The 26513-nt window shown below is 31.3% G+C and overlaps 1 protein-coding gene across 2 annotated transcripts in view; it reads left to right on the top strand.

Annotated features, from left to right (window-relative positions):
- Window positions 1–26513, top strand: part of LOC107452244 (prolyl endopeptidase FAP) — a 120809-nt gene that overhangs the window by 3498 nt on the left and 90798 nt on the right. Inside the window, exon 1 of one of the 2 annotated variants that reach the window (XM_071181374.2) lies at window positions 11572–11882. The exons of the other annotated variant lie outside the window; for it this stretch is intronic. Within the exon in view, the coding sequence (XP_071037475.1) occupies window positions 11802–11882 (81 nt within the window). The 5' untranslated portion in view covers window positions 11572–11801. Of the gene's footprint in view, window positions 1–11571; window positions 11883–26513 lie in introns of those variants that run through there. 2 annotated transcript variants of the gene reach the window in all.

Here is a 26513-nt window from a genome sequence, read left to right as displayed (position 1 = left end):
TCTTCGTGATGTCCTTCTCCGAATTGTTCTGTCTTTCTACTTGACAAAGGCTTATAAACCTAAATTGAGCACACAAGCCTGCAAATGTATGTAATTTCAATAAAGTAATGTATGAAGACAAGGAAGAAGAAAAGTTTATGTCCACAAATGACGATTGAATTGCTATCCCTTGCACTTCGAGGAACACTAAGTTTTGACAAAGCAAAAACGTTAAAACTCAGTTCTCCCCGAGAGTTATTACGCCGTGAAGATGAACAGTACTGTGGAAAACCCTTCCTTTCCACTGTCAAATTCATTTTTTTTTCGAATCACTTTTTACGGACATAGAACTTTCTTCCCTTGTGGTCTTCAAATTTTTCGATAAAGGAGGGAAAAAAACTATGATTTCAATAAAACCAAGTTTCCCTGCACATTTTTTTTTCTTTTTTTTGTAATTTGGTTGTCAAAATTAAATTAGATCTCTTTATTACCCAAACTTTTTCAAAACTTACTTCTTGAATACTAGAGTTATGTAAAATTCATAAAAAGTGGTGAAAACATTATTATATGTTAGGATTTATTTTAGACACTGATTCTCTATACGAAACTATGCTCATCGAATCGCTCAGAGAAAGTCTTCCGTTAAAGAAGAAGTTTTGAAGAAGGGAGAAAAAAAGGGGGGAATAAAAAGATCACGTGATTATCGTATTGGCTTTGATCACACTTTTAAACTCTTATAATGAAGTTTTAAGAAACAATTAAATTAACAGAAGTAAACTAACATTAAAACTTCAATTCAAACTTTTTTTTCTTCAAAAAATTAGTTAAATGGTTGTCAACATACTTATACCAGATTAGCTTTTTTTTTTCTTTTGACAATAATAAGCATTTAGGAGAAAAAAATGTGGCATAATAAATGTGAATACAACAAATATATAGTTAAGCGAGTATAAAATTACTACAGACATTGCATAAATCACTAATATTGTCACAATAGCGAATAAATTTCTTTTCGTGCGTTAGAAACGAAAAGCTGCAGCAAAATAGACAGACTATAAGTCGGGTAGAAATGAAAGATTAAAAGCTAACGGTTCACATCAACAAACAGCTTGTTCGATATTTTATTAATTTTTCTTATTAATTTGTGCAATTATAAATTTTCCTTATTAATTTGTGCAAAAAATATTATCTAATTTTATTTTATTTATTTACTTTTTAGTTAAGGGAGATTTGGTTTGTTTCTAACTAACATATCTACACTAGTTACCCGTTTTCCGTGGATTTTCCGCTCATTTACTAATAAATAAACCTATTTTTTAAGATTTTTTTTTTTCGTTTCTGGGCTAGTAAAAATAAAAAGTTAGTTAAAAAGATTACATACATTTCTTAAAAAAATTAAATAATTGTTCCCAATCTGGTTATAAAGTTTGGCTTTTAGTACAAGGTTTAATTTCTTAAATTATTAATTAAAGACCCAAGATAACGCAATTCTATACTGATTAACTGAAGTGTTGTGATGATAACGTATATAATGAGACAGTAATAACCATTTATACTTCATTATAACTTGTTGAGTTCTTACAGACACACAAGATTTGATACACAGCTTAATAAAAGGCACACAGGTTATCTATCACGGGATTTGTAAAATCCTGTGATAAAATAAAATTATGTTATTTAAACATCAATTTTACGGCTAAGTTTTTTCTTTATAAATTCTAAACTAGATTTTTTCTAATAATTATTAAAGAGATATTTATTTTATTTAGATAGATATTTACTTCAGTTGAAAGATCTAATTTAATTAAAATTTTAGTTTTTAATGTAGTTAAGAATTTATTTATTTTTACAATCAATTTATATAAATATATATATATATATATATATATATATATATATATATATATATATATATATATATATATATATATATATATATATATATATATATATATATATATATATATATATATATATATATATATATATATATATATATATATATATATATATATATATATATATATATACGTATACACCGAAGAGCCATTACATTATGACCACCTTCCATCTATAACAGTGGGCTCGCCCAGGTTTTCATGGTTTCTCGCCCAGGAACAATGTTTTTATGGGGCACATTAGGACTCATAATCCTCATAGAACAATCACTGACGTCTGTAAGCTACTTGAACATAGTTGCAGACCAGGTTCACCCATTCATGTCAACAGTTTTTCCTGCGGGGGATGGTGTTTACCAACAGGATAATGCACCATGTCATAAGGATCGAATCGTCATGGATTGGTTCGAGGATCACTCCCGTGACTTTCAAGTCATGTCTTGGCCCCCAAATTCACCTGTTCTTAATCCAATAGAGCATTTATTGTCCTACTTGGAAAACCAAATTCGTGCTGCCACGCTACCCCCTCGCAATGTGAGGGAATTGCAGGACCAGTTGGTGAGCGCTTGTTACCAGATACCTCAGACTACCTATCAGCGCCTTGTGGAATCAATGCCACGGTGGGTGCTAGCAGGTGGTCCTACATGCATGGTGGGCTAAAGGTGGTCCTACATGCTATTAGCAGGGTGGTCATAATGTAATGGCTCTTCGGTGTATAGTAAAATTGTTACAAGCAGATTAATATATGGATTTTTGATTTTGTGTAATGAATTTTGTGTTTTTAGATGGGTATGTATGTATAGGAAATACAATGCGGTGCTAATTTGCTTATTGGAAGTAGAATGCAATGAAATTATTTTAGAAGCTATAAGCTTTGTTCAAAAATAAACTGGTTTAATATGACTTTATACCTTCCTTTGCTTACATTAACCTCAATGATAATTAAGCATATCTATTTTTTTATAACTTAAAAACTCCTTGACGTAGTTAATTTGATTGAATCTGCGTAGTTTTTTGTTTCATTTTCACAAGGTTCTTAAAAATATATATTAAGGGTGATTATGACGGGACGCAATGTACACGTAATTCGATAAAAGGTGTATATTGCTAAATGTATATCGGTGTATATTACTACGATTTTGGAGAAGTTGTTATGCAAAAGTATGTTAGGTAAAAATTAATAAACGTTTTTGCTCTTAGGAGTTCATACTCTTGAATTATAATTTCCCAAAAACTAACAAGTGTCAAAAACGAAGTAAAAATGTTTAGGCTGGCAAATTAAAAATTAAACATATAATGTCTTTAATTATAGAAAAAAAATTAATTTAATCATATATATATATATATATATATATATATATATATATATATATATATATATATATATATATATATATATATATATATATATATATATATATATATATATATTTTCTTTTTTTTTAAATTTATTTCCAATGATCTGCACAATCAGTCTTCCCGATGAGCAGACCTAGTGCGGATGCTCCAGAAGTGGTATCCACTCTTTCAGAATCACCACAATGGGTGAGAAACCGTTGGTCACGTTAATTTGGACGTCTAGTTTCTGCCACACTAGATGGCAGCACCGAGACTCCATTTGGATGCTAAACTGCACTAGGAATTTAATTTTGAAGGAAATGCCAAGAGCCAATAAGGCACTCCAGGGATCTTTTACATGCCGCATAATCATGGATTTTCCGCATCCCGAAAATCCAGTGTCTGGGCCGGGGATCGAACCCGAAGACTTGGGCTCAGAAGCCCGACGACAAACCAACTGCGCCACCCACCGTGTGTGCGTGTGTATATATACATATAATATTATATATATATATATATATATATATATATATATATATATATATATATATATATATATATATATATATATATATATATATATATATATATATATATATATATATATATATATATATATATATATATATATATATATATATATATATATATATATATATATATATATATGTATATATATATGTATATATATATATATATATATATATATATATAGATAGATAGATAGATAGATAGATAGATAGATAGAGAGAGAGAGAGAGAGATCTGTCACCTCTATCACCTGACGTAATTTTTACTGGAAAATATATCGATGATTTGGAATCAGTTGCATCAGAAAGGTTCTCTTGTACGAATCCCGAACAATTCTTTCATTCTGTGTACTATTTGTCCTTACGGTGGGAGCAACGTTGGCCCACCTGATATGGTGCGCCAGAAAGAGTTGCCGACAAATCTGCCCTTCAGATGCCTGTATTGACGAAATGTCATTCTCCAGGTGGGCATTGGAACAAAAAAATATTTAGAAATCGAAGTGGCCTATTAATAACCCCCTTTAAATTCGCAACAATATACTCAATTGTAATAACCGTTCACGAAAATACATTTTCAGTGAATTTAAAATAAGAAAAAGACTCAATCCTTAGAAAAAAATTTCAGCGCAAATGTCAAATTAAAAAAAAAAAAAAGAAAAAAAACAGGAAGCCATGAGCATGTTTCTTCAAAATGAAAAATGCATTTTATTAAATCGCGCTTTGAAGCAAGAATAATATCCTGAGTAAATCGATATTTTCTTAAACAAAAATAGATAAAATTTCATCGGAGGGGCAATATCTATCACTCGACTTCTTTAATTGCAATTTCTATGCTTCTAACAATATATTTTCTTGAATTTATAAGAATTTTCTGAAAACATAAAAAATATTTAACGGAAACACGTGACGCATATTTTCTATCTTTTACATCATCATGTTTTTTTTTTATTTCCTAATATATTTTATGACTGTTTTTCAAATGTTTGTAATTCAAATTAGTAAAGTACAAACTCATTGCTTTATAAATATTTTTTATTTAATCTGCTTATATTTTACTTGAAAAATATTAATTCTGTATGCATTACTAACACAGTAAATCTTTGATATCTATGTTACTATAGTGATAAGTAATTTTTCTTCCTCATCTTCTAATTTTTGAGCTGGGCACCTGAGTCTCGCAGCGTCCCTTATCCCATCCATCATGTTTATTTTGATAATTGTGGTAGGATTTTAAGGTCAGCAGTCTATGTGGTGGCTGTTAGCGGGATTCAAGCACCTTACTTGCGTAAATAATAATAAAAATGGAAATTATAAGAAGCAGCTTGCTTTAAAATATGTGTGGCTTTAAATGTATATTGATGGTCAACGTGGGGAAACGTTTGATTAAGTTGTCAGTATCGTTGAATTTGATGCTATGGGTGGATCTGTGATTAATTATTTATTGTGATAATTATGATATGTGGCGTCGGATGTAAAGTGAGCAGCTATTGGTCTTAATTTTATCTTTTTTGTAATTTTCAAAATTGAATATATGGTTGAAGTTTACTGCATTGCATTTTATGACCTTGTCAAAGAAATCTGCATTTAATTTGTAAATATATTGTGATAGGGTCGGGATCTTAAGGTCTTTGTGGATATTTGTATTTCTGATGAACCATCTGGCACAGTAGATTTTTCTGAATCTCTTGTTCTGGTATTGGTTGAGTTTTTCCATGAGATGTTCCGGTATGGATGTCCAGGCAGGTGAGGCATATGTCAGAATTGGTCTGATCATTGATGTATATTGTAGTTTTCTTAGTTTTAGTAAGTCATTCTGGTTATAGATGAGTGGTTGTATTATTGTTGTTGCTGCATTTGCTTTGCCTATTATATTTTTGATATGGTCATTCCAGGTAAGATTGCTTTCTATTATAAGGCCGAGGTAGTTTGCTTTTTTAACTATTGGTATTTGAATATTGAACAGTTTTGGTTTGCATTGTGTTAGTATTTTTATTCTTCTTTTTTGTATGATTAGGATTTGAGATTTGTCGGCATTTACGGCTGCTTTCCATTTAACGCACCAGTCTTCTATTTCATGAATTTGATCCTGTAATTTCTGTAATGCTATATTTGGATTTCTTGACTTGATGATGATTCCTTTATCGTCTGCATAAAAAGTTGCAATACTCTTGTAATATATTCTATAAACTGGAGAACCATCAGCGTATAAAATATATTGAATCGGTCCAAGAATGCTGCCCTGAGGTACTCCAGCTGTGATATTTCTTTTTTGATGATTTGCAGTTTTGAATGGAAACTTGGAAGGCTTTGTTTGATAGATAGCAGGAAGATATTTAATTTTTATAATGAAAAAAAAATTTATTACTCATAATTCCCAGCCGAAATAAGTGGTATTTGCAAAATGGGTATAACAATTTATTTAAACCACACAAACATTATTTTTGTTGCACATTATTTAAAGTGTTAACTTAAAAATAACCGTAACTTTAGCTTCAGCTACAGGCAACCAAAAGAGAGAAATAACGGATTATTGATTGAATTAAAATGTAATTTAAAGTTTCAAAATTATTACTTGTTAAAATGAAGAAAAGTCCTAATTCTCGGAATCCCTATAACTCTTACTCAGAACCCTTAAAGCCTTATAGTCATTACAAATGTATCACGGTATGTATAATGCTTAACGAAATAATTGTGCTACTAATTTACACAACCCTAGCTGAATACGGAAATAAAAGTATTAATTTATAAATTCAGACTCAATACACAAATTGGTATCATATAAACATACCTTCTTTCTTCTAGTGTTAGCTGCCATTTGCATAATGAGGCGCTAATAATGTGTTGAAATCTTTCATTGGTTTAGACGTGTGCTGATATTATGCGATCGACCCAAATTTGTGTTCTTAGCCGTATTAGTAATTTAGACTCTTTAATATTATCCTTATTGTTTTAAAACATACTCCAATAGTCGAAATTGGTTGATTGAATAAAAAAATGTTTGGAAACAATAAACGAAATATTTCTACAATTCCTAAAAACAATTTTTATTCAATTCAGTTGTGTAAAATGATTAATAAATAGATTATTTCAATTCAAGAGTAAATCTTATGCCTTATACAAATTTTTATTTGCATAATGTATTTACCACACTATATAAATTTCAAACAAAATAAATTGTCATTAGAATTAATTAGATATAAAGACAAACAAATCTTAATAGCTGAACTTAAGAGTCTTGTATTAACTAATTGTATTAAATATTATGTTATAATATAATGCTTACTTTGCTATCTTTAAATATGTTTATAGAAGTAATTTTAATCCGTATTCTACTAGTCTATATTAAAGATCAGAAAATGCGTAATAAAAGGATTACTTCGTTATCGATATGTATGGCTTTTTTCACTTTGTCGACATTTTTTTATAAATATTTTTCTTTATGTTACTTATAAAAAATAAATCAAAACAGACATTTGTCAGACAGATGATGGAAGAGTGTTAAAATTGTTTACAATAATGTTGAAAACCAACACCATGTCAATCAAATTTCAAATTGTAAGCAATTTTTTTTGTCATCAAATATTAAACCTAATTGTAGTGGAAATTTTTTAATCACTTTAAACAAAAAAAAACAATGCTATTAACAAAAATCTAGTTACCTCTTTAAATACGAAAATAAAATTAATTGAAAATTGCTGAAATAGTTGGTAGCAATAGTTTGTATATGTCATTAAGCATTTTTTTAAGCGACTAATTTCTGTTTGAAAGATTAGACCGATACTAACGTACCCATCACCAGCATGAGGCAATATTTCAAAAACGCTAAAGAAGAAACTTGACACTTTCCAAAACTAAGTTCTGTAATTCAATAATAACTAAAGCAAGATGGTTCGTACGAAATCAAGACCTCCTTAAAGATCTTAAAACAGAAAGATTCGACAAGCACGTTACGAAATGAAATCAGAAATATTTTGACAAAGCTCTAAAGTGTAAATGATACTTTTCTGAGAAAATTCAGTACATTTTACAGTTTTTCTTTGATATAGGCGAAACTGAAAGCCCGGTGGCTGAAATTTCGAATGGTGTTTTTATAGTTCCGATACTATAACAACCAATTACGGGCAATTTTAGTTTCGTCGATTCCGTTCGGGTACTTATAATGTTAAAGATGCACCTCGCACTGTCGTCGAAAATGTCGAAGTTGACCGGCTAGTTAGTACGCGTAGCATAACCCAGAAGCTAAAGATCGATCATTTAATAGTTTTAAAAGGAAATTTGATGTTTGGATGCCACACCAATTAACAAAATAAAATTATAAATCTAATTTCTATCTGCAAAGCCTTTGCCAAAAGGAAGAACCCATTTCCTAACCTGTTCGGGACGGGCGAGTCATCAATGTAGTCGTACGAAATCAGGATAGTAAAAAATAAAAGGCTTCAGTTTGAGCATAGCTAATTTGACAGACTTATTTTTGGTTTCACTTTAAATCTAACGCATCCAATCCTAATGTGCTAAAAATGTAACTATGCAATTTTTAATTTGAACTAAGTAGTGGCGAATTAAATAAAGCAAACTATTATTACCCCGCCCACAAATAAACTGCTATAAAAATAATATGGCTACCAGTTTTATCTTTTCTACCCTGATTATCGACACCCTGAGAATGCATATAGTATGACTCGCCCGTCTCGAAGAGATTAAACAGGGGGTAACTGGTGACGAGAAATCGATCACATGCAACAACATTGTGTGAAAGCAATCGTGGTCAAATTAGGTGAAGCAGCTGAAACGGTTGCAAAACCAGGACTAACGGCAGGGAAGGTTCTGGTGTGCACTTGATGAGAATGAAAAGGAATTATTTATTATGAGCTGTTCGTTGAAAATTTTAGACTGACAGAACATTAGCAAGTGCGACCTCTGAAAGTGCGTTTTAAATGGAGCGACGTACTTTAGTTCTTTGTTTTTTAAGAAATAGTGGTTGCTAAACGTTTAAAAATAAAAAAATTTACATGAGCTGTGGTGTCTCAGGGGATAGAATCCCAAGGTGGTAACCCGAGTTCGAATCCCAGTGATGGCTTGTCGATACGAATTCTGCACCCGGCCATCACCTCATACATCAGACTTATAAGTAGTCCGCGCAGACTATTTAAAAAGTGAACCAGTTGTGCGCATAAACCCAAATTCTATTTTAAAAGTACTTGTGAGAAATTTATCATATACACTTTATAATAAAAAAAATCGACGCACCAAGAAGGAATTGTCCGATTGAAACGAAAATTGGTGGATAGGAAGACAATGAACAGAATAGTAAGTGATTAAAATTTCAGAACAATTGAATAATTTATTTCAGAGTTACAGTAACAAGTTCAATAAGGTGTTGACCCGCCTCTAGCCTGGATACAAGCTGCCACACGGTGTGGCATAGACCGATAAAGCTCCCGGATGGTCTCTTGCGGTATTTCCGGCCAAATTCGATCCAATTATCGAACGAGGTCATCAACATTCCATGCCATATGCAATCGCCTTCCCATCATATCCCAGACATGCTCGATGGGAGAGAGATCTGGTGATATGGCAGGCCAAGGAAGAGTTTGAAAAGCTTGCAAACAGTTTATAGCAACACGTGCCGTATGTGGTCTGGCATTGTCCTGCTGAAAAACCAGCCCAGGGGGCTGCAAAAGAAACGATAGCAAAACATGTCTTAGGATGTCGTCGACGTACCGCTGTGCAGTAAGTGTACCTCTAATGACGGCCAAAGGGTTCCGGCTGTCAAAGGAAATGGCACCCCAGACCATAATGCCTTGTTGAGGGTCGGTGTGGCGTGCAATAGTGAAGGCAGGATCCCCCCTCTGTCCTGTGCGTCTCCAAACATGTCTTCGATGATCGTCAGGAAGCGGGATTCGTCGCTAAAGACTATACGTCCCCAGTCGGCATCATTCCTGCCTGATCTGTTCAAAACATTCACGCATACGAAATTTCAAAGCAATCGGATGATTGCTTCTTGGTGCGTCGATTTTTTAGTTATAGAGTGTATATTTGAGAATTGAATCTGTAATGGTTCACAAGTAAATAAGACAAACCAATCATATTCATAAATTTAAAAAAGTTTTAGACACATATTTACGACTACCACTTTCTAATTTTTAATAGATTTTCTATTAAATGGCTCTTTCGTAAACTGATTTACCTTCATAATGGTCTGATCGGACTACCTATAAAAAACCGTGAGGAGGCTCACACCAATCACAGTGCTGACGTAAAATATCCTCAGTGGTAGACGGATCATGGGTTAGAATTCTCTTGTCAGGCTGTGAGAGGTTTTCGTGTTTTTCCTCTCCATGTATTGCAAATGGGGGTTAGTTCCAGAGATAGAAACAGCTACGGACTTGACAAAATCTTTTAAGAAAATGGTAGAGAACTACAAACTGAAATTTGGAGATATTCGCGTTATTTTGTCTTCTTTTTTAAAAGACTCAACACAACTTAATGGTAACAAAGTAGTATATCACATAAGCTTCTAAATTATTTAGAAATAATGGTGAGCTATTATTTAATGAATCGAATTTACTGAATTAGTAATCATACATTAAAGGACTACCTCTCAAAAATATTAATCCGCTGTCCAGAGCAAGTTGGGGTCTCTGTAGTTCCTCCACAAGGGCAAATTTCTGACAAATACTTGATCCAGGAGTTCCCTTGTCTTCTGAATTGGGTTCAAAATTGCAAGACTACGGAGTTGAACACTGATAGTCGTAAACTCAAATTTGGTTCATCTGTTCAACGACGATTATAAAAAAAATTTTGTTTTGCATTTCTAGTGGTTTGAAGCATTTGCGAAATTAGTTTTGCCAAACTGACTACACTGCACAGGAAAGGGTTAATAAAAGAGACGAATAACATTGAGGGCCAAATTTTTACTACATTTATATAAGTACTTTATCTTACCTAATTCGGGTGTGGGGATTTTAAAATCAAAATTAGTTTTGTTTTGGAAAATTGCAGATTTTTTTTTTCGACAATGCCTTTTTGGTTTATTTTACTTTTTTTCTGAATGAACAAGTTTATAAAAGACGTATAGGTGTAACGTATAGGGCGTATACATATCACATCATAAACTGAAATATATTCCTACCATTTCTTAAGTAACAAAGAAGTGGAGACACTTAGTATTCCGATTATTGTTAAAAAATCCTGGTGAGAAAATCCAATTCAAATTGTAGCTTTGCAGACGTGCAAAGCAGCGCAGAGAATTATTAGCTTCCTCAACTCATTTTGGTCGATCCGAATTCTGCAAGTGTAAAAATGACTTAATTTCTAAAAGTTTTGAGCGTGATATTTCAAATTATGCAATAATTTTTCAACTGAAAACCTTCCAAAACATTTGCTGCTAGAAGAAAAATTTTTTACATAGAGTTAGTATATAAGTGTTTCCATAGTTTTGTCAAACCCCTCTATCTTACAAACTATCTTTCTTTTTAAATAAATTAAATGCGAAACGGTTAAATAACATTTTGATAGGTAGCGCACAACATTTTACACGTGTTTATTTGTTTTTAGTTTCCTACAATAAACAAACAATGTAAACTTAACTTAAACAAAAAAAAAACAATCTGGAATCGTGTTATCAGAATTTGTTTAGTCAAAACACAAATGCCATACGCAAACAACAAATTACTAATTTTCAGATAACTCTACCTCAATTTAGTATTTCTAATCTTTTTTCTAATTTAAACTTGTTTTACTTTATCGTATTTAGACGTATCTGACAACCAATAGCGATAACAACAACGCGTTTTTATAATCTCACGTACGCATTCCACGAAAGTGAATCAGTTCTATTTTGCAAATGCAACAGATTCAAAGTAGAATAGCCAAAGATATTACTAATTGTTAATACGCCTTATTCAAATGTGTTCTTATAACCATCTGGAATAGAATAAATAGCGAGGTAAAAATCGTGCTAAAAAGCGCATGTATAAATAGCAGATAAAATCCTAAACCATAAGACGCTTACTTCAGTCATATACGTGATTTTGTTATTGAAGGATTAAGCAAGATGGTAGGAGTTATGCCACAGTTTGAGAAAACTGGTAAAAAACAAATTTATGTTATAGCATCAGGAGATCAGGAAGATTACGTAAGTTCCGTTTTTATTTTAGATCTTAAATGTTACTGAACTTTCTTAATAACATATTGTTACAATATCATTTATAAAATTATAAAGAAATTTCCTATAAAATTGCTCTTAGTCAAAAATTCAAAAGTTTATGTATATGATCTAATAATAGAATTTTTTTAATTTCATTGCTAATTTTTATTCTAATTCTGTCTCGCCTACTTTATAGCATATATTATTCATAGAAGACTGGAGTTTTTTTTATAAAAACAATGGATTAAACTGTATAACTGTATATATATTAAAAGGTTGTGATTTGATACATTTTTAGAAGAATATCATAATAGGCTTAGGCTCTGGAAATTTGGTGATTATATTTTTCTATCTAGATCTGGGCAGCACCATGCTATGATATTTGTGTTGCTTAATGATAATTATCTTATAGTTTTCCACGCCGCGGTGGATTAAGATATAGAGCGCTCGCCTCGCAATGCGGTGAGCCAGGTTCGAATCCCACTGTTGGCTAGCGATGTAAATCGGGCTGACCGTGGAAAGTTTCCGTACTTTTCCTCTCTAAGTCCATCAAAAATTCCTTTACGAAGGCTACATAGCTCTGATGCTTGATCCAGAAGTTCCCTTGTCTTCTGGATTGGGTTCAAAACTACAAGGTTACGGTGTTGAACAGTGATAGACGGTAGTCAGTTCAACGTTGATTATAAAACAATATATTAAATAAACATAGGTTTTCCACGCTATGTATTATTTATTATTTCTATTAGCGTGTTATTTTGAAATTTTACCAAGACTTAGTATAAAATGGTACCTTAAACAAGTTTTCATTTAATGTTTTTAGATACATAAAAAATTGAGTTAAAAATACCGGTTTTCTTAACACAAAAAACATTCATAGCTTGATCTTCTTAAGATTCGGTTAATACATGCATTATAAACTCTCAAAACGATTAATTTGCATTCTGAATTTTGACATTATTTCAAATGATACATCAACGTTATCAAATTGCAAAAACAGTATCTATTCGTTATTGTATAATATGTAAAAGTTATTGCTGATACTGTCTTGAAAACTACTTCCGAAAACTATTATGGGCATGGATGGATCAATGTCAGAATTCGAATTAACTGTTGAGTAAAAGTGACATTTATATGGGCGTAACCTTTTAATGTCATCTCAATATAAACTCGCTTCCATAATTCTAAAGAGCACGATTTGTGATTCCACCATAATTTTTCGTTAGGTACGTTTCAAGGTTAAAATTATTTTCCTTTTAATTAATGAACCGTTTTTAGCTTTAAGTTTTCAGTTGCATTTAACCATAGATGTCAGTAAAGTAACAAATGACCAATTACAAACTGTAACAATAATAAAACAGTGAAAAATTTCAGACTTAAATATAAAAAAAATTTAAAATATATATTTAAAGTTCTTCTTGATAAGGCTTAGAATTTCATTTTACAAACTTTACAGCCAAACATATATTTTTTTAACATAAATGTTTAATACAAAAATCATTTTGTAAAATGGTGTCTTACTTACTGCATTTAAATTTTACTATTTTTCTAAAAAGAATTATTAAATATCTATATAAATAATCCCAAGAAACTGATGCGGTAAGATACGTTGTTCCAACGGTCTGGAAAATGTTTTAAAGAGGTAGCGAAGGTGATATATATCTAGATCAGGGGTTTCCAACTGGCGGCCCGGGGGCCGCATCCGGCCCGCAAAGCCCTTTTTTGTGGCCCGCGAACTGAAATATATTAGTTGTTATTTTTTTGCGGACAATTTTCGTAAAAAATCTATATGGGTTTAAAATATTTTTCTCGTTAATAAAAACTTAATTTCGTCGTTTCTGCAAAATTTAACATGCCAACGGTGCAAAGAAATTTATTTCTCAAGTTTTGCATCCAAGAAAATATTTATTCAAATTCAAAAATAATCATGTATGTTTCTCTTTTTTATTTCAATTTTTTGTATTTTGGGAATATAATTTAGCATGTGCGTATCAGAAATTTTCTTGAAGAAATTCTCCGATTTAACTTTTTGAAACCACTCATTTTGGACGAAAATATTTACACACACATTTGTAAATTTAAAATGTAAATATCTATTCTCTGGTGATTGCAGCAGACAAACCTCAATTTTCTCATTGAATATTATGTGTGCTACTATGTAAGTTTTAATGTCAACCTTTTTAAAGTTTTGTATCTTAACAATTAGATATCTGTTGCACATTAATTGTTTAATACATAGGTGCACATTAAAGTTATTGTAGCCCGAATTTTTATTATTTATTTAATATTTTTAAAAATATTATTAATAACAATTAAATATTTTTAAAAATCTACTTCTAATTTTAATTTGTAATTCAATACTTTTGTTTTGTGCAACTTGGTAAAAATCTGACAGTAATATTTAATGTTCCCTCAAACATAAAGGAGTCCTACATAAAATTTTGATAAAGTTGCGGCCCGCCATTTGATTTGTGTTTTTAATTGTGGGTCCCCGGCCTCATGTAAGTCGGAAACCCCTGATCTAGATGTTTTAAGTCAGGGATGTCAAACTCGCGGCCCAAGATGAACATTTTTGCGGCGCAGTCAATACATCCTACGCAAAGTAAAAATAAAATAGAAATGTGAATTTCGAACTTCTGCAAAAATACAATCTACCTCTGTCAAAATTATATTCTGTAGCTACAGATGGCGCTCCTCCCATGACCGGAAAAAAACAACGGCCTCGTAGCATTACTGCAACGAAAACTTAGTAAAATTCACGGTTCAAAAATTCATCATACGCACTGTATTTATACATCAAGAAGTACTATGCACGAAGGTAATCAAAATGTAGAATGTTTTGTCATATATAAAAAAAGTTATAAATTTTATAAGATCTCGAAGCTTAAATCAACGACAATTCACTGCTTTCTTAAGTGAATCAGATAGTACACATTCAGGTTTATTCTACTATAGCAAGGTACGTTGGTTATCTTGATACAAGGTTCTCAAACAATTCTGGGATTTGAAAGAAGAAATATGTAAGTTTTTCAAGCAAAAAATCAAAATACAAGTTTGTTCTCCGATCAAATATGGTTGCAAGATTTATCTTTTATGGTTCATATAACCGAACACTTATCCGATTTAAATTTATTGTTACAAGGCAAGGATCAGATCATTACGAACATGTTTGACACAATTAAAGCATTCAAATGTAAACTATTTCTTTGGGAAAGGCAACGGAAAAATAAAGATTTAACGCACTTCCCAACGTGCAACAAGAACAAATCTAGTTTAGATGATACTGCATCGCATCAAAAATACGCAGAAAAAATTTCAAATCTTAGAACAGAATTTGAAACAGGGTTTAAAGATTTTAATTCTTTGGAAGATAAATTTTGTTTGTTTTCTTCGATTTTCTCAATAAACATAGACTCAGTACCCAGTAATATGCAAATGGAAGTGATTGAGATTCAGTGCGACTCAAATATGAAGGCAAAATTCATTGAAGTGGGTGGTGCCTGAATTTTACAAATATTTACCGGAAAGTTCGAAAATACTCGAAAATTCGCATATGAAATTAATTCCATGTTTGGAAGTACTTATCAGTGCGAGCAATTACTTTCTGTTATGAATGGAAATAAATCTCCTGTCCGAAACCATATTAATAACGCTCACGTTGGGTCAATAGTCACGGCCAATAAAATTTCTCTCGAAATAGGAAAGATAGTAGCAGAGTGGAGATGTCAAGTATCAGGACGTAAACAGTAATTAAACTTTATATATGTTTATTACAATGTACTATTCAAAATAAAAATATTTGTTTCTATGAACATTGATTTTTTGTTTTGTTTTGCGGCCTACCTAAAGTTAAGCATTGCTTATTTGGCCCAAGTTAGCTTTTGAGTTTGACACCCCTGATTTTAAGATATCAATAAATATTTAATTTAAAGGAAATATATATGGATGCAGAAAAGAACTCGTGAATAATTTCATGATTAACATTTGAAGGATAAAATTAAGCATTTTTTAGTTGTCTTAAAATCTTAGCTACCGCTCATTTACTTTTTGTAGGTAGTGGGAACCGTAAGATATTACCTGATTAAAACTTCATTCGCTACAAAAATATATAAACATGAAAAATAACAGTCGACATGTTCCCCATACTCAAAAATAGGCACCATAAAATCTAACTTGCATATATTTTTAATCATTTAAAACAAGAATTAATCTTATATGCAAAATATTTTAGTACCTTAAAATCGTTACTTTCAAGAAAGTAGATTTAAAAACTTGTTTACCTAAATTATTATTTGAAACGGATATTTCCATCATGACTGAAGGAAAGACTGAAATACGAAATCAAATTCATAGTTTATGTGAATTTGATTCCGTATTTCAGTCTAACATAAAATCTTTAACAACTTTAAAAATTATAGTGTATTAAATGAATAAAATAAAACTTGTTTATTTTTAATCAATTGCATTAATTACATTTTGAAGCCGTGATAAATTTTTAATTTAATATAAATTTTAAACAATACGTATTGTATCACCTTAAAATCAACACTTCATTAACAACCACCTATTTCTACAAAACCTAATACTTATCAGTGTTTTACTATTTCATTATAGTATTACTTTCACCATTCAATTGCGCTTCGGCGATTTATTATACATTCCCACTCAGATGAATTAGTTAGAGCCCCTCGTGAGGCTGATGCTAAAATAACTACCACATGGATCAAATGACATCTGGATTTTGAGCGATAGTAGGAGTGCAATCCAGCACCTTTCGGATTGGCATGGGGTGGGTGACAGTGATGGAGTTTCAATTTTAAACAAGCTGAAGACCCTTTCTTTCTCCTATAATATACACTTGCAATGGATCCCATCTCATGTCGATGTTGAGGGTAATGAGATTGCAGACTCCTTGGCTAAGAGCGGAACTGATCTGCCCCTGTATTCTTCGGCATCTCTGACTTTCTCGGAGCTCCACTCCCGTTTTAACAGGCTTCGTGATCCTGTGGCCCCTCCTGTTTATCATTGGTATCAGTGCAACCGCCCAGGTGGCAGCCTGACCCTTCAGTGCAGCAGGCGGGATCAGACGGTTATATCAAGATTTCGAAGCGGTCACCTAAGAACTATGTTGTTCAGTAATGGTTCAAGAGTTTTCCCTGTTTGCACTAAGTGTAACGACCAACAAGCTACTCCCAAACATATACTTCAATGACTAAATATCTCTAAAGTGGACCTCTTTTCAGGTCCACTTTTTGTTACAGACTTGCTCAGAGTCTCTGGAGTCATAGACTTGGTTTAGCTCCGATAACCGTGTGGGCCAGCAACAACAACATAACTACCACATATGAGTATGAGTATGAGTATTATATTGTTACACAGCCAGCCCATAGACTGCTGAACTCAAACTGTTTTTTATTTTAACTTTTGTAATATTTCATGATGTATGGGATATTGGCCTTCTGCGCGGCACAGGTGCCCAATTTTTGTAAATAAAGTAAAGTAAGTATTATAGTGTTACAAATTATTCTCGTTTAAGTAATTTTCCTAATTAGTGACCTAAAATTAAAATAGTAAATATTTTTCCATTTGTGATTGCTTAGCAAACAAGTTGCAATGTCTTTTTCCAAAGAATTAAGCACACTACCACCGCGAAAGTGCTTTGAAAGTAGTTTCTAATGAGCCATACATATTATTTTTAAAGATTCATAAAAGTTGTTAAATATTCGATTGAAATGGAATATAAATCCCTTTGATAGAACGTCTCCAAATAAAAAAAGGGTGGAGAAAGTAACACTTCTCGAACGGCAACACCCTGCCCTTGAACTGATAGTATGATAACCTTTTTTATTGTATTCTAAATGTCTATTCATTTGGTTCACGACATAATAATAATAATAATATTGCACCTGTTGGGCGCTCACTCTCTACCAGGTGATAGACAATAAATGTTCTCAAAAAAGTTGCACCAAAGATTTCAAACTCGAATTAAATTGATTCAGCTGACTATTTGTTTTGGGCGAAAACTCAGAAAAACTTTATTTTATTGTAGATCCGAAATTTTAAGCAAATGAAAGAGATGTTTTTTTAAACAGCAATATAAAATTATAAGGAACTAGGAGGCTTCGCCCCCTGCTCGCTGGCGCTTACCAACCCCCGGAACTGCTTTCGCAGTTCATTTCGGATTGCTTCGCAATCCAATGCTCGCTTTGCTCGCTCATTGGATACGTTTTTAACGTCTAGCTTTTGTATACTCTTTTGAATACTGAAGTTCCGAAAACTTTTCTCTGTAGAAAATTCTAAACCTGTGCATTTCAATATTATCTGGGCATTTGGCGATACAGAACTTATAGAATTGAAGGATTTGTTACGTCAAGCCCTCAGGTATCATAATTTTGATCTAGTTGCGCTTCTATGTCATTTTGATTTATGTTGCTAAGTTAACTTTCAAAAAATTCTATGGCTGGCAACAGCATTTTTATTTTTTAAGTTGTTTATTTTTATTTCTTTTAGAATTCGTTATTTTTTTAGCGAAATGTTTTTTAACCTAACAGACTTCTTTGCCGACTGTTCACTGTATATATTAAGAAAATAAAGTAAATATTAAGTGTTGTGAAAAGAATCTTATTTAGTTGTACAAAGTACTTCTTTAACTAAATGAAAACTGTTGCCACCGGTGGAAAAGAAATACAGCCAAAATTTGGGAGCCACGTAAAAGAATTATATATAATAGATTAGATGAATGAACTAAACTAATGAACTAGTATTATTGTTAATGCGCAGAATTTCTAAAATTGCTTAAAACGAACTTTGATTGGAATTAATTATGAGATAATTCAATGTAATAATAATTGAAGACCCAAGATGAAGAACGGATTATGTTCATCATTCAAAATGTCTACTCATTTTGAGGATCACTAAGTTTTAACAGGGCAATAACGTGCAAAACCGGTTCTCTCTGAGAGTTATTATGCAGTGAAGATAGGCTGTACTGTGAAGAAAAACCTTCCTTTCCGCACACAGAATTTTTTTTTATCGGAATAAGATATGTCAATCATGCGAAATTTTGAAATTTTATTTACAAAAATTCCAAACTCAATGTTCATTTGTTTTAATTATAATTTTTTGTTCCTTATATTTTCATGGTTTATATAAATATTGCAAAAGAGGCATATTAATATCTTAATGTTTATATTATTTTTGTAATTAATACGAAAAATCATTTTTGTTTTCCCAGTTATTTCTAGCTTGTTTACTTAAAATAGTACGTAGTGTCTTTAAGGGTCACGTCTTTAATTTCGATGTTCATAGTAACCATCTTTTTAACCAATTCAAAAAGGAAACAAAGGTCTGAATATTCAACTGTTGATTTTAAAGTAAATGAACTGAAAACTTTTATTTCAATTCACCTAGCTGCCGGCTTTTTTTGCTTTTGACAGAAGATTTTTCAAAGACATGAAATGGAAAATCGTGCACTCCGTAAGAAATCCATGTTTTACCGACGCATATCCATTTTTTACTGACGAATATGCGGAGGGAACTACCATAACTACCAACTTGTCCGGGCAGTAAATGCTTTTTCTTATTAGCAAAATTAATGTTTTTAACATAAAATTGTTTTTCCTACCATAGCAAAAATATAACTCGAGTATAGATGTAAATGTAGATGATACAGTGCTGCCAACTACAATGCTTTTTGCTAAATATTCTATATAGTGATAGACCTATATAAACTTAAGCCTGCAGAATTTTTGGCAATTTTGCTGCTACTTTAAGGAGTTTTTGTGATACCACTAGAGAACGGGATCAAAGTGACATTTCATATGTACTTTTTAATTATTTACATGTAGTGGAGTGGAAATTAACAGTAAGTCAATTTTACAAAACAAAGAACCATAAATTAAAACATAAACTTAGCTACCACTGAGCGCAATTTTCCCAAAATGTGTAAAACTTTGGCAGCACAGAATGTATTTTGTAATAAATTTTTTGAAACAAAGAACACGTGCCATAATATAAATTTTACTTCCACTTGTTTTGGTGAACCACTTGGAAGCCACGAAATTGTGTCACAAATAAAAAAGTGTATTTTTGTCATAACAACTCGAAATATACGCTTATTTCGGAAGACCTAGCTCAGAATGCGTGATTAAAAAAAATTAGCACCCCCCCCCACACACACACACACTTGTTTAAGAAAATTGAAACAACTCTAAAAGCGTGTTTAAGAAGATGGACGCAACTAAAAATGCTCTTTTTCTAAGTTCAGCACAAATTCAATATATGCATTTTTAGCTAAGTTAATTTTCTTAAACAAGCATTTCGAGCTATGTTCATTTTCCCAAACACGCATTTCAAACTTTGTCCATTTTCTCAAACACGCAATGTCCATTTTTTAAAACAGGAATTTCGAGCTATGATCATTTTCTTAAACAAGCATTTCAAGCTATGTTCATTTTCTTAAGCAGGCTTTTCGAGCTATGATCATTTTCTTGAGCATGCATTTTAAACTCTGTCTAGTATAAGAAGCTTATCCATAGTTCGTGTTAATTTATGAGGTATCAATGTTTCCACTTCGAAGTATCAATGCTTTTTAAAAAACGATGATGAGAAATAACTAAATTATTTCATTATAAGCATTTATTTGGTAAGAAGAAGAGATTTCTTTTACTACACTATATTATTATTTCGTCAATTGAGAAATTGGTCGGGAAAAAGGACTAAATTGGTTGATAGTTTACAGATATACGGCACTATTCAATCGTTCAAAGTATGCACATGGATTTTCTGTATAATTTCGCCATGTTGTTCAGCCGATTGTTCATACAAATGGTATCATAAATAAAATAAAATGTGCTTTTGTGATAAACTCTAGATTTTTATTACGTTTTTATAGTGGATTCTTACAAACACCAAATCAAAACAAATTCAGCATGTTGTGGCGCCATTTAGGACAAAAAAAATGTCGTATTTATAGATGCCACCCTCGTTAATATGCATTGAACAAACGCTCCATTTGGCATCTGTTGCTCTCGGTTTTCGGTTCCAAAACGCCTAGCAAAGAACTGTGAAAATTTATCCAGCTGATCCAACTTCTAAAACTTAAAACACACCATAAACAACAATAACTGGTAAACGTCAGCCAAGAGTCGGGAAGACGCCCTCACAAACATATATTTTCGTTAACTCTGAAATAATTTCGATTTTCATTCCATTGGGGGGCTTCCAAGAATTTATCTGTCTGTTTGGCAAGAAAATTAAACATAGAGCCAAAAGGAAATTCTCTCATTCATCTTCCTTCTCAGGACTTAATGAAGAGGAGTATTTTGTCAAAAATGCAAGCAGATATTTACTTTTTTGTTGATACTAAAGCAATGTTTTAACTAATGGCTATTTTATATTAATGGTATCCGATGGTAAAGACAGCTATAAAAGACGATAGTCAAATTTTACCATTTTGACCACTTAATCAAAGAAATAAAACTAAAATAGCTATCACTTTAATTAAAAATTCCAAAAAACACGTTTTTAGAAAAACCAACATTTTAATATGTTGCAATTTTACTCATAAATAAAAGCATAATATTAATAATTATCATAATTACGTATACCTGGATATTAAATATGTGACAGTATTTATATCATATTTAATTCAAAAGTGATTACAAAAATGAGAAGATAAATTATATTTCGTTATGATCGTAATGAACCCATTTAATAAATTTAATTTTAAATACTTGATTTTGAAATATTTAATTTTAGTTCATTTAGTGCACATTTTCTTCTTGTTATCCACCATTTTAGATTTCTTTTTAAGAAAATAATTTTTTCCATTATATTTGTATTAAATTTATTATAATAAACAAATTATCTAAGACGCAAATATTTTACTGAAACGGGATAAATTGTTACTTACTAAATTATATTCTTTCCACTATTCACCATTTATAAAGTTAAAAAAAACGACCTAGTTATCAAGTACTGAGATACAAAATTTTGCACATTTTTGCTCATTGCATGCATCTAAATAGTTTTGAAAACAGTAGTAGGGAATTAGCACTTAAGTTAATAAATTCCATAGCCGAAAAGAATTGGGAACCGTAGCATTAGAAAGTACGCGACTTTCAGTGGTTAATGGGTTAATGATGGAAAAAAAACACACAAATTTTAAATTCCATTTTAACAATATTTATACCAATATGTTGATTTTTAAAAACAGTGTGAACATTTTTATTTATTAATTTTTTTCATTAATTATCAAATTAAATTAATAGTAGCTATTGTGGACAGTTTTTATAAATTTGAAGAAAAAGCTTACTAATCACTCTTTTGCTCTTATTATTTTATATCTAGTTTTTTTTTTTTTTTCTTTTTTTTTTTTTTTTAATTTGAACGTTTATTTAACACAAAAATATATAATACATTCTCCTAATATTTTTTTAACTTTATTCATTAGCAACCAAACAGTGAATCCAATTAAAATTTATAGATGATACTTCATTTTCCAGAAAATTAATGCATATATATTTTCTAATTTTCTCAATTCATCCAAAGAGCAACAATACAATAGAAAAGCTTTCTAACGCAATATTAACAACACATGCAAGCATTATTATTTGTGTGTCATTGTCAGGTTGCTAATTAATCACAAACCTTTTTATAATTATACGTTCGTAAGAAAAGAAACATATTACAATGACACAAGTGAATAACGGATCCAACTTTTCTCAACTTTCTTGACTAGCTGACTAGTTTTCCACTTACATCACCACAAGATGGTAAGTTGTTTTTGGTAAGAGGCGTGATGTATATTATTATCTATATGAGTGAATTAAAAACGTGCCTGATCATGAATACGTGCTACTCTTTGTTGACGTTTTTTTTCTCACTTCCCTTCAGTTCATTCAATATTCGTTGACATTTAGCCTATTCAGGGTGTGGTTAGTAGCTTAAAGGGTTGGCTTATCCCAAAAATAGGAAAAGAACAAGAAAAATGGAGAAAAAGCTCTTTAGGTCAGTAGGCGCGGTGTGAAAATATCGGAGATGCAAAATGGATGTGCTTGATTTAAATATTAATGGGTACTTTAAAGATTCAATTTTTTTTCTTCATCCAATCGAGTCGTAATTAGTTATCATACACACGCCCTGACGTAATCGCCTTTTGATATCGACGATTATGAATGGGGGAAAAGTTCATCGCCTTTCAAACTACATTTAATAATCGTAAAAAGGTTTGGAATAGGCAATGTAATTTTAAAATATTAAAACGTATGAAACAATTTAATTCCTTTAAGCTAAGAATATTTGGAACTTTCCTTTAAAAAATTTATTTTAAGCAATATGTTTAGTTCGATTTCATTGTTGTTTTCTTTAGTGTTTTTGAGATTTTTATTCGAAACGCTGGCAATCACGTTATTAAACTGGACAAAATCTATTATATATAATTCTCTTACGTGGCTCCCAAATTTTAGCTGTATTTCTTTTCTGCCGGTGGCAACGTTTGCTTTGTTTTGAAAACATCAAAGCATTCTCCCTATTAATGATGTGTTTCTGATCTAATATATATAATTCTCTTAAGGCTTGGTTTCTTAGGACAGGACGCCGTCAGCTGGAAATCAGCGTTAACCTCTGATTGGTCCATTTGTGAGTTTGATAGTATACGTCATCGAACGCTCATCTTGAACTACAATTGCCGTCCAACTCAACTGCAGTTGGATTACAACGTGACGTTAACCACAGAAGCAATGGCGGACAACATCCAACAGCGCATTGAAATCAGCCAAGATTTTGATTTTGACATTAAACATAGCTTCTTCATTAAACATAGCACTCTTCATTTAGCTCAGCTGCAATGTGTTTTTTCTTGGACAAAGTCATTATTTGTTCTCTAAAACACTGGTCGACAATAACAAAATCAATACAAATTCAAAATAAATATTTGTTTACGTTATTAACGCATGCGCAATGAGAGAAAATGTCTGCGTTGGGCCGACTGCTCACGCTGAGCTAACAAAAAAGTATTTTTATGGCGTCAGCTCTACGTCAACTTTCCGCTGACGCCCAGATAAGGCGCTAGTTCTAAGAAACCAGGCCTTGAGCTAACAAACCAGTATTTTGTTGGCGTCAGCGGGACGTTGACGTCACGCTGACGCCCAGATAAGGCGCTTGTCCTAAGAAACCAGACCTTTACGCGGCTCCCAAATTTTGACTGAAGTATTTTGTACAACTAATAAGATTCTTTTCACAACAGTTAAATATTTACTTTATTTTCTTCATTCATAGAGAAAACAGTCGGCAGAGAATTCTGTTAGGTTAAAAAACATTTCGCTAAAAAAATAACGAATTCTAAAAGAAATCGAAATAAACAACTTAAAAAATAAAAATGCTGTTGCCAGCCATAGAATATTTTGAAAGTTAACTTAGCAACATAAATCAAAATGACATAGAAGCGCAACTAGATCAAAATTATGATACTTGAGCGCTTGACGTAACAAATCCTTCAATTCTAAAAGTGTTGTATCGCCAAATGCCCAAATTAACAATTGCGTTCTTAAAGAAATTCTATAAAAAGTTTTAAATAAAACAACCTACTTCTACAACTGCTTCTTGAAGAACTTGGCTCATTGATTAAAAATATTGTTTTAATTTTACAGTACAAACTTTACTGCTACTTTCATTATTGCTATGACCCTCTTTCATTACATTTTACAACTTCATGCTAAATTTGAGGACTTTAAGTTGTTTTGTGGTTGAATACTGACATTTAGAAACGCGTACATAAAAAAATTAATATTTACAGGTTAAGAGTTGCCTCAGAAAAATTTGAATTGTTGACACTGAATTTAATAATGGAAACAATCGTTTTTGTGAAAAATTGAATTGTATTGTTGACATCAAAACTAAAAATATTGTGTTTCAACTTAACAATCCTACCTTAATTTATACTTTAAAATTGCCTCGGAGAAATTTGAATTGTTAGCAAAGACTTAAGCAAAAAGGTTTATTTTAACTGACAAATACTATATTATAATGACTATACTCATTTTCTTACTTTTTTCTTTGTTTTTTATACATTTCATTTTTTTGTGATAAAATAAAAAACTTATAGTTGTTCTGCTTCTGAACACTGATGAAAACACAAAATAATGGGCTTCATCAACAATCAAAAATATATACATTTATTTTACAAATTCTATTTTATTAAGGTGGCACCCTTCAGAGAATTAAAAATACAAAATTATCTTCATCAAAGCCGATGCTTTACATCCGGCGTTCAGTGGCAGACTACTATTTCATATTGTTTTACAACACATGGCTTTAGCTCTCTGGTGGGAAAGACTTTAAAACAAAACTTACGACAGTTACTTTTCTCAACAACTGAAATTTAGAATAGTGTGATTAAGAAAAATATGTGAACTGTTCGCAATTTCAAATTAATATTGAAATGTACAGGTTTAGAATTTTCTACAGTGAAAGTTTTCGGAACTTCAGTATTCAAAAAAGTATACAAAAACTAGACGTTAAGAACGTATCCAATGAGCGAGCAAAGCGAGCATTGGATTGCGAAGCAATCCGAAATGAACTGTGAAAGCAGTTCCGGGGGTTGGTGAGCGTCAGCGAGCAGGGGGCGAAGCCTCCTAGTATTTAGAAATTTATGCATTGCAATTTGTTGTAGAGCTGTTAGCATGACATGAAAATTTGCAGTTTCTAAACTCAAATTTGCCCTTATTTGGAAAAATATATAATAATTTAAACTTTACTTCAAATTTATAGTTTTAGCGCCTATCAAACATAAAATTAAAATTTTAACTGAGCTTTTTCTTTAAAAAAAAAACTTATGTCGGAACCAGTCGGTTTGTGTTAATTTACGTAAAAGTATCCTTTAAAAAATTTATAAAAGGTGAAAAATGCATATAAAATAAAAATTGGATTCTGGGCATCCAATTCTGGTAAATAATAGACGTCAAGACTATTGCAAATTCGTCATACTTTCAGTTAAGAGTAATATACTAAACGAGATTAATATTTCTCATAAAAGTGAATAAAGATCTCAAACAGAAAAGAACTATTGATAAATTTGTATACTTGATATTATACTTGATCTAAACAAATATAAAAAATTTCAAATTTGAATCTATTATATTCATAATTATATTGATTTAAAACGTTACAATTGAGATTTAAATATGAAAATTGATTTCCGAATAAAATATCTTAACATTAATGTCCGTCAAATTACATATATATTATGGAAGTCACAAACCAGAAAATTACTAGTAGTGAGATACATATACCACTTCATTCATATAATCAAATCATAATTATTGAGATTAAAGCACCAAAACTAATTCAAGAAATCAACGGTCAAATGCATTTATTAGGCTCTACGTCTATCTCTACAGTCTGTATTAATTAGTTAATTCTAATAATATAATACTTATTTTCGATTCCAAAGAAAAAAAGGGTTAACATCTTTCAAAAAATTTATGAAATGCTCTGAAATACACTAAACTATCTCAAACTTTAATAAATATTTTAAATCTAATGTTTCGAAGTGTTTTCATAGATTAGCAATAAGTTTTTTACATCATCTAAAATGTTAGACAGAAATTTAAAAAAGAAAAG

Source organism: Parasteatoda tepidariorum, chromosome 8, assembly GCF_982258835.1.
Source record: "Parasteatoda tepidariorum strain Cologne lab strain chromosome 8, Ptep-v5.0, whole genome shotgun sequence".
Classification (NCBI taxonomy): domain Eukaryota; kingdom Metazoa; phylum Arthropoda; class Arachnida; order Araneae; family Theridiidae; genus Parasteatoda; species Parasteatoda tepidariorum.
The sequence above is the reverse complement of the archived record's forward strand: the minus strand, read 5'-3'. Positions and strand labels throughout refer to the sequence as shown.